This window comes from Typopeltis vanoorti, chromosome 13 (genome assembly GCF_054136105.1).
Source record: "Typopeltis vanoorti isolate ZY-2024b chromosome 13, IOZ_Tvanoo_1.0, whole genome shotgun sequence".
Lineage (NCBI taxonomy): Eukaryota > Metazoa > Arthropoda > Arachnida > Uropygi > Thelyphonidae > Typopeltis > Typopeltis vanoorti.
Genome location: NC_143561.1, coordinates 22,490,673 through 22,504,620, shown reverse-complemented (window position 1 = coordinate 22,504,620; position 13,948 = coordinate 22,490,673). Strand labels below are relative to the sequence as shown.

The 13,948-nt window shown below is 37.8% G+C and overlaps 1 protein-coding gene across 2 annotated transcripts in view; it reads right to left on the bottom strand.

The window, feature by feature from the left end:
• Positions 1-13,948, bottom strand: part of LOC150099985 (uncharacterized) — a 308,484-nt gene that overhangs the window by 52,630 nt on the left and 241,906 nt on the right. For both annotated transcript variants that reach the window (XM_090402298.1, XM_090402299.1), the window contains one exon: positions 6,014-6,690. In XM_090402298.1, the coding sequence (XP_090258424.1) occupies positions 6,014-6,690 (677 nt within the window). The remainder of the gene's footprint in view (positions 1-6,013; positions 6,691-13,948) is intronic.

The following is a 13,948-nucleotide window of genomic DNA, read 5'->3' as shown; positions in this document are numbered from 1 at the left end:
TTCAGTACGAAAGATATGCATGGAATTACAAAGCAAGGGACAATGATAAATTAAGGAAAACAGTGGAATGATGTGGCTTAATCGACCAAAGGGAGAGATATCAGAACTGACTGAGACTTGGTCCAAAATCAGATACTTATGGCAATGTCAGATTGTATTCCTAAGGTTAGGAAGATAAAGTATTCTTCTAAGGGTATAATGGATGAATAATGGAATCATGCATGAATTTCTGAGAAAGAGGATATTATGCTGGAGATATAAGGTACAGAGTACCCCTAAGCAGCATGATAAGTATACAGAACAGGGAAGGTGATGACACTAATTAGCATATGAAATGTCAGCAAAGGAAACTCCTAGAGAATTCTACAGTTATGTTTCTAATGAAAGAAAGGATGAATATAAAAGATTGACTTCAATCTTGATATTCATCCTTTCTTCTACTAACACATGCACAAATGTCACATCTACAGAAGCAAGGGATATATTCATGCAGTGAAAATATTCAACGAGCATTTTGCTACCAGAGTTCATGTAGGACTAGTGATGAATAACAATATTACATAATGCTCAAAAATGGAAAGTGTTAGAATTTTAAGTAACTTGATGTTAATAAGACTGGGATATATTAAAGAAACATGCAAAAGAGCTGTCGGTGCCCTTGACTTGGTAATTCAAAAACATTGAACCACCAAGTCAAGGTAGTTTCTGGTAACAGTAACAGTGTCAACAGAGTGGAAAGAAGAAAAAAAATTGTGTCCAACTATAAGTCAGTTCATATATCAGGTGGAGGTGAAGTTGTTAGAGATAGAATACACACACACACACACACACCTGGATTGATATCAATGAAAATCTTTTGAGAGAGCAGCATCAGTTTAAGGGGGTTATCTTACATCAGTAACTTCCATTACATTGTAAAAATATGGTGGCAAGTGTTCTGGACAGAGATGCTTATACAGTGATGGTTGAGTGATAGGTGCCAGTGAGTTATGTAAGGCGGTGGAGCATCACAAAAAAGGAAGCTGACAATTGGTGTACCACCGAGTTATGTTCAGGGCCCAATTGTTTAATTTATGTATCAATGCTATAGTTAAACAATTGGAGGAATATCCAGTTGTTTGATGATGATAATCATGAATTATGATGAGCAATGTTGTCAAGAAGTTCTGATGTTGCAAGAGGATTTTTGCCATTGCTTTGAGCTGAAGAATTGGGATGTTACTTCAGTGTAAAGGCATGCACTTTGGCCAAAGATGGAAGGAGGTTTATCATTTTGCTCCAGGAGCTGGAGATCTTGGTGGACAGGGAACTGAAGTCCAATGGACACATCACAAAAGTTACCCATAAAATGCTGCTATGATGCAAAAAACCCTGACAAGTATAGATAAGGGGGGGGGGGGGGGCAGTTCTACTGTGTAAGGGTACTCGTCAAACCACATTTGAATTTCCATGCACAGGTCTGGTCAAGTATGTGATTATATTGGTGATAAGAAGGGGTGCTTAAGGGTCAAAGCTGTATAACTGAGAGGAGACCTCCACATAGCCTTTAAAGGAATGCTGAGAACCGACCAGGGCTTCTGACCTAATGTCCAATCCTCACCTTCTCGTGGTGCACCCTGTTGGGTATCTACTTTGATACTGAACGAACGAGGATGGGCTGGCAATTTGGGATTTAGCCGACCAAATTGTATTCTTATTGGTTAAACCAAAATAAAAAATGATGGTACAACATGACAAAATTTCATGCCGGCTGGGGCGTCGCCCGGTTAAACAAGGCCCCCGTTGTTTTCGCCAGGGAACCAGGGCGAACAACGAAAAGTCAGCTACTGGAACAAATCTGAAAACAAACCCCAACTCAACATCACCAGAGTTAAAGATCGGTACTATCAACATAAGAAGCCTGAATGGCAAAGAAATGGAGCTAGCTGAGGAATTAGATAAGTACCAGATCGACATAATAGGGGTGACTGAAACAAAAAAAGACAAAAACTGGTGAGATCTTTCTGAGCAATAAATACAAAATGTTATATTAAGGCAATGACAATCAAGGAAAAGAAGGAGTAGCCATAGTATTCAACACAAAATACGAGGCTAATTTTCTTGAATGGCAAGCTGTCTCAAGTAGAGTAATGTGGGCAAATATGAGAATGGGGAACTGGACAATGAGACTTATTTGTGCCTATGGTCCCACAGAAGGTTCTACTAAGGTAGAAGTGGAGGAATTTTTTGAGGCTTTAGAAAAAGCAACTGACACAATGAAAAAGGAAAAGTTGGTCCTTGTTGGGGATCTAAATAGTAGAGTAGGAAATGATTGTGAGACATACAAAAATATTTTGGGAAAATTTGGAGAAAAGAGCAAAGCTAATAATAATTGCAAATATCTGTTGGATTTCTGCTCAGGACATGGACTGGTTATTACTAACACCATGTTCCAACATAAAAATGTGCACAAATTCACATGGAGAGAAGAGGCTAGGAATAAGAAAAGTCTCATTGACTATGTTATTGTTGATAGTGATGTTTTCTCCCTGGTGCAGGACACCAGAGTGTACAGAGGATTTGAAATTACAAGTGATCACTATTTAGTCTTGAGCAGGATAAAATTGAATTTCATATTGAAAAGAATAACATGTAAGAAAGTTTTAAAGCGAATAAAAGTTGAGCAGCTCTCAGATGTAAACTGTAGACTAAAATACAGAAATATTATTGAAAAGAAAATGAAAGAGTTTGAGAACAGGAATCAAACCTTGGAGATTCAGTGGCAAACTCTGAAGAAAACATTGATTGATTCTGCCAGAGAGGCATGTGGTGAGGTTGTGTGCAAAGATAAAAAAATCAGAACTCCCTGGTGGACACAGGAAGTTAAAGAGGCAGTGAAGGAAAAGAAGAAAGCATATCAAAAGTTCCTGGCAAATAAGTCAGCTTTTACTCTTACAGAATACAGAGACAAATGTAAGAAAGCTAAACAGTGTGTAAAACTAGCTAAACAAAAGTCATGGGAGGACTTTGGCAAGAATATAGAAAATAAATATCAAGAAGGTGGCAAAATATTCTGGAGGTTGTTGAAGAAGCTTAGGAATGGAGGAAAGAGTGCTGTAAAAGGAATTAGAGATGATAAAGGTGAAATGAAAACAGGAGAAAAAGATATCCTTGAAGTATGGAGTAATTACTTTGAAAAACTGCTAAATGAAACAAGCAGTGATGACAGCACAGTGATAAAAAACACTGACCAGGCATGCAGTCAGGAATACATATCCATACTTGAAGTAGAAAAAGCCATCAAAGGCTTGAAATGTGGAAAGGCAGCAGGAGTAGATGATATTCGACCAGAAATGCTGAAGTATGGTGGTATAAGAGTCTTACAGTGGCTGCACTGCATAGTTCAGAAAGCCTGGACAGAGGGACGAATTCCCGATGATTGGAGTAGAGCTCTCATAGTACCCATATATAAAAAGGGAAATAAAACTGAATGTGAGAATTACAGAGGTATTTCCCTACTGAGTGTTCCTGGCAAGATCTATGCAAGTATACTTGAGAAACGGTTGAGAAGAATTGTGGAAGAAAAGCTTGGTGAAGAACAAGCTGGATTCAGGCCAAATAGAGGCTGTCAGGATCAGATCTTCACTTTACGACAAATAGTCGAGAAAGCATGGGAATATAACAAAGATCTGTATTTAAGTTTTGTCGATTTGGAAAAGGCATATGACAAGGTGCCAAGAGAGAAGCTATTCAATACGTTGCAGTTATATGGTGTCAATGGGGCATTATATCAAGCAATACTTAGTCTTTATTTGAGTTGTGAGTCAGCAGTTAGAATTGAAGGAAGTACAGGAAGATGGTTTAATGTTAAATCTGGTGCGAGACAAGGATGTACATTATCCCCTCTGTTATTCATTATCTATATGGATCACATTATGAAGGAAAGTGGTAATAAACCTGATATCAAAATTGGAGATGTTAATGTCAGCTCTTTGCTTTATGCGGATGATGTTATACTTCTAAATAAATCTGCTACAAGTCTGCAAGATTCTCTGACTAAATTGTATAGCTGTTGTAATAGATATGGTATGAAGGTCAGCAATAAAAAGACAAAGACAATGAAAATAGGCAGAATCATTGAAAATTTCAACTGTGTTGTGAATGGAGAACCTGTGGAACAAGTAAAACATTTCAGCTACTTAGGCACAATTTTTTACTGAAGATGGTAAACTAAATATAGAAATAGACAACAGAATCAGCAAAGCTGGTATCGTGGGAAGTCAATTGAATAAATTCATATGGAATAAGAAAGAAATTAGTCGGAACACTAAATTAGCTGTATACAAGACTGTGTTCAAACCAATTTTAACTTATGGATCTGAGAGCTGGGTCAGAAGTAAAACACTTGACCAAAGACTAGAGACCGCAGATATGAGAGTCCTGAGAAAGATTAGAGGCGTGAACAGATGGCATCAATGGCAATATCATATTAAAAATGAGGATATTAGGAAAGAACTTGACATTGTCAGCATCCAGGAATGCGTTAGCAGAGCTAATCTCAGATGCTATGGTCACTTAAATAGAATGGGAGAGGAAAGATTAGCAAAACAAGTGTTCTCTGCCAGGTTGGCAGGAAAACGACCCAGAGGAAGACCAAGATATAGGTGGATTGATACGGTAGAAAGTGCCTTAGACGATAGAAATATAAGATCTGATAATGTTGGAGTCTTGACAAGTAACAGACTGATTTGGAGGAAAATTGTAGATAGGAAGTTAGTAATGATGTAATTTTTTCATGTAGTACTGTCATATCCTGTACACCCCTTGAGGGTACATGGCAGGAATTTGATGATGATGATGATGATGGTGATAAGAAATCATCAGAGAGCACAAAGGTAAATAACTAAGATCATCTCAAGATTCCAAAAAGATGGGGATGACAAGAGATTAAGGGAATGTAGTAGAGCCTCCGTAGCTCAATTGGTATAGACAAAACCCTATGGTCAGAAAGACCTGGGTTCAATTCCTGTCCATGATGTGAGAAACCTTTATTTGGTCTCTTTTGACTAAAGGTGAGTTAGCCAGTCTCATACAGAGGTAAGGGGTTTTTCATCCCCCACAGACCAGGCAAACTGGTCCCATGAACACACAGATTTACAGCCATAAATACTTACGACAACACGTGGAAGAGATAGGTCCTCACCACATGTCATAACGTCCATAGTTAACCATGAGTCACATTATGGTAGTCAACCTCCTAGATAGGAGATGGCACTTGAATGAGAGTATGGCAAGCTTAGTAGACAAGAGGAGGAGAGGTGATATGATTGAGGTACACAAATTAGTGAGTGATATGGTACAGGGTAATAGATGATGGGAGTATGAGAGGTCATCCCTGGAAACAGTTAAAATGTCATGTGAGTAAGTTTTTTTTTTTTTTTTTTGCATGCATTGAATGATTTACCAGAGTAGGTAGTGAATGCTCTAATACCAAACATCTTCAATGGAAGATATTGTGGACTGTGAGTGTTTGATCTCTTACAATGAATCTTGTGATACCACGGAGACTTGGAAGTAATATCAACACTATTCAAGCAGCTTCCTAGATGAATCAACAGGACAAAGTGACCAAGTCCTAGTCTGTGATGTCTGACAACTTTTAACAAGTATATGCTCATACCAGACTGTAAATTTGAACTCTGGTCAGCTTAACTGGCAAGTAATGTGCTGTGAAACCACCAGCCACAGATACATCACATTAACAGTAAGTTTCAGAAATTTAAGCTGGTGCACAGCCAAATCAATCAGTCAACTTTGTTCACATTACTCCTAAGTCTGCATATAGTCCCAACCACAAATAACTTCTTAATTTTTAATCAAGTAGATGGTACAAAACCTTACATTTTTTTTTTTTTGTAACATTACTGTTTTTAAGCAGCAACAAACAGTTATAATTAAAAGCAGCATGCTTAAAAAAATTATAATATGACAGTCTAGTAAGACAATTTAAAGTATACAAAGAAATTATACTTACTTGTATTTTCATGTATCGGTTAGCATGCTCTGGACCCAAGAGATGCTCTTCCAATTCACTTTCTTCACTAAATGAAGAATCGCACATGTTACAAAAGCTTGTGAGATTCTGGTTGTGCTTTTCAATGTGCTTCTTGAAAGCTACTGCACTGCTATATGTTTGGCTGCAAGATGTAAGAGCACATTTGAAACGCTTCTCAAAACCATGCACATTATGCATATGCATATAATAAAGAGGATAGCTTTTAATTATTGCATCACATTCATGGCAGAAGTGACCAACTTTGACAGGGAAGCCCAATTCTGCTAGCTTCTGATCATCAGGTAAATCTTTCATTGCAATGCAATTCTTTTTAAGTTCTTTGCTTGATTTGCCATTTTCAATATTTATAATAGATAAAGAATCTTCACTAATTTCTTTTTCTTTATCACTAATTTCTGTGGTATTAACTTCACTGTTACTTTCAATCAATATGTCATTTGATGGTTTATCACATTTTTTCATATCTTGATTGATTTCAGTATTAGAGTTTTGTTGTTCACTTCTACCAATCTCTTTACTTGCAATAGACTTTGCACTGTCAGATGAAAGAGTTTTATCTTCAGGAAGTTCATTCTTGATATTCTCTTCTTGTAACTTTGTATTCTTTTCGAGGATATTATGTTTTCCATTTATAACTGCAAGAATTAAAAATTAAGTGATATTTAAATTGTTGTAAATAATAATTAAATATAAGGAGTTAACTAGCATTTTACACTAAAACAGTTTAAAATAAAACAATTAATTCTTTTCTTCCAAAATAACTACCACTTTAAATTACTTAACATACAAAACACTAAAATGTGGCTTATGTATTACTGGAAACATTCAAGTGAATGTCATGGACAAAACGCATCTAAAATTACATTTTAAGCAGATATCAAAATGTGTAGAAAGGCATAGGTATTGGCAATTATTCACTGTAATTATTTAAAGGTAAATTACACCAAAAACAAAAAAGTGATAAATTCACAATTGTATTAATTTTGAACTAAAGAATATCCCATCATAGCTGGGACTTAATATAAAGTAGCTTACAGCTGCTAGGCAGAAAGTGGCCAGGAAATGATTATTACCCATTTTTTTTTTTTTAATTATGGTAGTCATACTTCTTGAGGTTTGGAAAATGCTTTATTACTGATATGTAATATCAGTAATAAATAGTAATCCTCAGACTTGTAATGGCTTCTACATGTATTACCCCCCCCCCCCCCCAATGACTGTTCAGCCAATTTTGAATTAACATAGTGATGGTAGAATATATTCCCATGTTATTATACAAACTCAGAGGGATGGGTATGCAAAATATGCTTATGGCATGAATTGGAACATGGTTATCTGACAAATATCAAAGAGTGAAGTATAGAGGTGCTGAATCAGACAATGAAGGAGACCAGTGGAGTACCAGAGTTTGTATATTAATGACACTGGGAAAGTCTGGAGAGAAATATTCAGCTATATGGAAACAATGCCAAGATGGATTAGGTGGTAAAGGACATTTCTGATACAGAATCTCTTCAGGTTGAGTTGAACAGACTAACTCTGCAGGAAAATATTAACAAAGGTCAGTTTAAAGTATAAGGTTATACATTTTGAGTTAGAGATATTGCAGAATGAGTATTTTATTAATGGGAATTTGCTGCAAGTGGTTGATGAGCTAGAGAATTGGGGGTAATAGTGGACAATCACTTAGAGAATATTTGTCAAGTTCATTAAGACATCACATTAGAAAATTGCAGTGTTGAAAAGAACACTAACTTAAAAGGATAAAGAAGTTATTCTCCCACTTTCTTCTTCTTTGGCACTATAGCCCCATGTAGGGCCTTGGCCTCCCATTTTTGGGTTTCATAACTCACTACGAGGTGGGGTCGTTACCCCCCCCCCCCCCCCCCACACACACAACCATGTGTAATTGTCTGTGAAGAGTTGTATTCTTAAAATCGGTTTGACTGCTTTGTGGGAGGAAAAACCCCAGATAAACTGGAAAGAAAACCGGCTAACTTGGCTATGTCTGAGAAAGATCCTTAGCTCCTCACGAATCGAACACTCCTTTCCCAGCCATATGGTTGCAGAGTGCATAACCACTCAGACCATTCTCCCACTTTACAAGGCCGTGATAAGATGACATCTGCACAACTGCACTCAGATACCCCATCTCCTTGGAGTCAAGGAGATGAGGGAACAATGGAAAAAATCCAGCACTGGCTAACTAAAATCATATCTAGCTTATGGAATTTTTGCATACGAAAACAAACTTAAGGAGTATGGTCTTCAAAGCTTGAGAGACAGAAAGAGAAGATATGACAGAAACATACAAGGTAGTAAAAGGACATTATAGTATTGATACAGGGAAAAGTGAATACAGAAAATTGAAATATGAATACTGAAAGAGGAGAGGAGATATGGAGTATAGGGTAAATCTGGAGCTTATGGCATGTAGGGGGAGGTAAAGAGAAAGAAGATAACTCAAAGTCATCCCTGGAAGCTGAGAAAGGATGTGGTCAGGAAAATGTGAGGTCTAGGTTCTTTTCAAGGCAAAAAGTGAGTGAATGGAAAAGCTGTCAGTGGGTACTGTGAGTGAGTCATCGGTGAATGTGTTTCAGGAGAGCTATGATAAGTATCAAAGAATTATATGTTCATGGTTCTCCCTGAATGAGCCCGACTCCCTTGGAGGTGGGATATGTTAGGATATTATATCCTAACATATAATAAATATAATAAACGTTTTAGTTTATGAGATTATGTAGGATAGCCTGTTGGGATGGAAAGGGTTTATGGGGGGTGGGCATGTTTGCAAGCTCTTCACCTTCCACTGTATGCCTCCTCCATCTACTTAAAAATACAGTTATTCTGAAGAAGAGAAAACAAAATTAAAAGAAATATCTAATAAAAAAAAAAATCACACAGGTAACAAAAGAACAATTCAAAAACCACAAAAAATCAATATGTGAAGCATCATCATCATCATCAAATTCCTGACATGTACCAGGGGTGTACAGGATATGATAGTACTACATGAAAAATTTACACCATTACCAACTTCCTATCTACAATTTTCCTCCAAATCAGTCTGTTACTTGTCAATACTCCAACATTATTAGATCTTATATTTCTATCGTCTAAGGTACTTTGTACCGTATCAATCCACCTACATCTTGGTCTTCCTCTGGGTCGTTTCCCTGCCAACCTGGCAGAGAACACTTGTTTTGCTAATCTTTCCATGCCCATTCTGTTTAAGTGACCATACCACCTGAGATTAGCTCTGCTAATGCATTCCTGGATGCTGACAATGTCAAGTTCTTTCCAAATATCCTCGTTTTTGATATGATATTGCCATTGATGCCATCTGTTCACGCCTATAATCTTTCTCAGGACTCTCATATCTGCGGTCTCTAGTCTTTGGTCAAGTGTTTTACTTCTGACCCAGCTCTCAGATCCATAAGTTAAAACTGGTCTGAGCACGGTCTTCAATACAGCTAATTCAGTGTTCCGACTAATTTCTTTCTTATTCCATATGAATTTATTCAATTGACTTCCCACCATACCAACTTTGTTGATTCTGTTCTCTATTTCCATATTTAATTTACCATCTTCAGTAAAAATCGTGCCTAAGTAGCTGAAATGTTTTACTTGATCCACAGGTTCCCTGTTCACAACACAGATGACATTTTCAACAATTCTACCTATTTTCATTGTCTTTGTCTTTTTAATGCTGATCATCATATCATATCATATCTATTACAACAGTTATTCAATTTAGTTAGGGTTGCAAACTTGCAGCAGATTTATTTAGAAGTATAACATCGTCCGCATAAAGCAAAGAGCTGACATTAACATCTCCAATTCTAATTATCGTGTTTATTATTACGTGATGCCTCCAGGGAGTCCAAAAAGTATCGAGAGAGGGCATCCACAGCACAACTCTCCGTCTCCACCAATATCACTTTCCTTCATAATGTGATCCATATAGATAATGAATAACAGAGGGGATAATGTACATCCTAGATTTAACATTAAACCATCCTCCTGTACTTCCTTCAATTCTAACTGCTGAATTACAACTAAAATAAAGACAAAGTATTGCTTGATATAATTCCCCATTGACACCATATAACTGTAGGTGTATTGAATAGCTTCTCTCTTGGCACCTTGTCATATGCCTTTTCCAGATCGACAAAACTTAAATACAGATCTTTGTTATATTCCCATGCTTTCTCAACTATTTCAACCCAGCTTGTTCTTCACCAAGCTTTTCTACCAACAATTCTTCTCAATCGTTTCTCAAGTATACTTGCACAGATCTTGCCAGGAACACTCAGTAGGGAAATACCTCTGTAATTCTCACATTCAGTTTTATTTCCCTTTTTATATATACTATTAGAGCTCTACTCCAATCATCGGGAATTCGTCCCTCTGTCCAGGCTTTCTGAACTATGCAGTGCAGCCACTGTAAGACTCTTCTACCACCATACTTCAGCATTTCTGGTCTGATATCATCTACTCCTGCTGCCTTTCCATATTTCAAGCCTTTGATGGCTTTTTCTACTTCAAGTATAGATATGTATTCCTGACTGTAACCCTGTTGAGTGTTTTTTTTACCACTGTACTATCACTGCTTGTTTCGTTTAGCAATTTTTCGAAGTAATTACTCCATACTTTAAGGATATCTTTTTCTCTTGCTTGCATGTCACCTTTATCATCTCTAATTCCTTTTACAGCACTCTTTCCTGCATTCCTAAGCTTCTTCAACAACCTCCAGAATATTTTGCCACCTTCTTGATATTTATTCTATGTTCTTGCCAAAGTTCTCCCATGACTTTTGTTTAGCTAGTTTTACACAGTGTTTCGTTTTCTTACATTTGTCTCTATATTCTCTAAGAGCAAAAGCTGACTTATTTGCCAAAGAAACTTTGATATGCTTTCTTCTTTTCCTTCACCGCCTCTTTAACTTCTTGTGTCCACCATGGAGTTTCGATTTTTCAATCCTCGCAGACAACCTCACCACATGCTTCTCTAGCTGAATCAATCAGGGTTTTCTTCGCAGCTTGCCACTGTATCTCCAAGGTTTGGTTCCTATTCTCAAACTCTTTCATTTTTTCTTCAATAATCTTTGTATATTTTAGTCTACAGTTCACATCTAAGAGCTGCTCAACTTTTATTCACTTTAAAACTTACATGTTATTCTTTTCAATATGAAATTCAATTTTATCCTGCTCAAGACTAAATAGTGATCGCTTCCAATTTCAAATCCTCTGTACACTCTGGTGTCCTGTGCCAGGGAGAAAACATCAGTATCAACAATAACATAGTCAACGAGACTTTTCTTATTTCTTGCCTCTTCTCTCCATGTGATTTTGTGCACATTTTTATGTTGGAACATGGTGTTAGTAATAATCAGTCCATGTCCTGAGCAGAAATCCAACAGACATTTGCCATTATTATTAGCTTTGCTCTTTTCTCCAAATTTTCCCAAAATATTTTTATGCCTGACAATCATATCCTACTCTGCTATTTAGATCCCCAACAAGGACAAACCTTTCCTTTTTCATTGTGTTAGTTGCTTTTTCTAAAGCATCAAAAAATTCCTCCACTTCTACCTTAGTAGAACCTTCTGTGGGACCATAGGCACAAATAAGTCTCATTGTCCAGTTCCCCATTCTCTCATATTTGCCCACATCACTCTACTTGAGACAGCTTGCCATTCAAGAAAATTAGCTTCGTATTTTGTGTTGAATACTATGGTTTTTCTTTTCCTTGATTGTCATTGACCCTGAATATAACATTTTGTATTTATTGCTCAAAAAGATCTCACCAGTTTTTGTCTTTTTTTGTTTCAGTCACCTCTATTATGTCGATCTGGTACTTATCTAATTCTTCGGCTAGCTCCATTTCTTTTGCCATTCAGGCTTCTTATGTTGATAGTACCGATCTTGAACTCTGGTGATGTTGGGTTGGGGTGTGTTTTCAGATTTGTTCCAGTAGCTGACTTTTCGATGTTCGCCCTGGTTCCCTGGTGAAAACAACGGGGGCTTTGTTTAACCTGGTGACGCCCCAGCCGGAATGAAATTTTGTCATGTTGTACCATCATTTTCTATATTGGTTTAAGCCAATAAGAATACAATTTGGTCGGCTAAATCCCAAATTGCCAGCCTATCCTCGTTCGTTCAGTATCGAGGTAGATACCCAACAGGGTGCACCACGAGAAGGTGAGGATCGGACATTAGGTCGTAATCCCTGGGTCAGTTCTCCGCATTCCTTTAAAGGCTATGTGTAGGTCTCCTCTCAGTTAAATGTGAAGCAATGCACACACACACACACACACACACACACACACACACACACACACACACACACACACACACACACACACACACAGATTTAGGAATCACCAGAGGAAAGTAGGATTAATTTTGTTGAGAAAGAAAAAGTGTAAACCATAGAAAATTAGAGGAATTTATTAATTAATCAATCAACTCCAGATTCCCATTTGAATTAGTCATGTTTTAAGAAGTTACACAATCTACTTAGTGAATTGTTTGCAATCACAGCTTCCTCTTGTCATACCATAGCAACACTCACAATCTTGAATCTCTTGTTGTTCTTTACTGCCTCATACTCAACAACATTAATATTTTCTTTCATATCATATTCATCTCCTTTTAGATCATTCTTTTTGCTTACATACTGCTGAGGTTACATCACATCCTAGCTGCAGGAAAGCACATGTTTACTAAACTAAACTTGCAACACTGTATGCCTATATCCTTTTTCATCATATTCTGCTCTCGGAAAGCACTTTTTGAGTACCCTGTGTAGTACTGTGATACATTTGTTAATCCATTGAAATTTCCTACCTTGTGGCACACTCCTTCAGATTTTACCTTTCTCACACTCCACCATATTCTCCGCTATGCAAGATGGTAATCTTGCATATATTCCACCTAGCATGCATCACTACTAGCCATGCCTTCCACTTTGCTCCTGAATTTGAGATTTCTTTGCATTCAACATTTCATACTCTAACTACCTAATCAGCATCACACATTTCTTGCATCATCATAACCTCCACCACCTTTTTCCCATAAACCATTTCCATTTAACTATGCATATGTTCCATATACACTTAATGGACAAAGCATTAGAGATACCTACCTAATAGCATGTCAGTCCTCCTCTAGCACGAATAGCAGCCAGTACTCTGCAAAGCACTGACTCCACCAAATGCTGAAGGAAATCCAGCCATGCCTGTTGCATCATTATCTGCAACTGCACCTTAGACATCAGTCCCAGAGGATTCAATCGGATTTAAATTCAATGGCCTTGGGGACCAGTGGATGGTCTCAAACTCAGATGAGTGTTCCTCGAGCCATACTTGGGTGGCTGCGGCCCAGTGGATCAGCACATTATCCTGTTGAAACAGACCATTGGCTGCAGGATGCGCAAGGGGCCATGAAAGGTAGCTCGCAGCATTTACGGACCTCTTGAGGCACACTAAGGGACCTAATGCATCACATATCTCCAAACTATCAACGAGCTACCACCTCCTCGAACAGAACAGACCTGGCACGATGGGGCCCATGGCCTAATGCTGTCGATGCCACACCTGAACTCTCCTATCACCTCGGTAAAACTGATAATGGGACTCAATCAAATCACATGGCCCTGGTCCACTTTGCAGAGGTCCCAACAAGGCAAGGCACAATGCTTGATGATAAGTTGTCAACAATGGTACACGATTAGAACATCAGCACATGGTATACCATACCATTCACTCGCTGATGCTGATTGGACCTCTAATACTGAAACTGGATGTGATTTGTGCTGCGGTTGGTCTGTACAAGCCTGGACAGTCTGCATTGACCCCGGTCATCAATGGCATGTGGTTGGCCACCACTT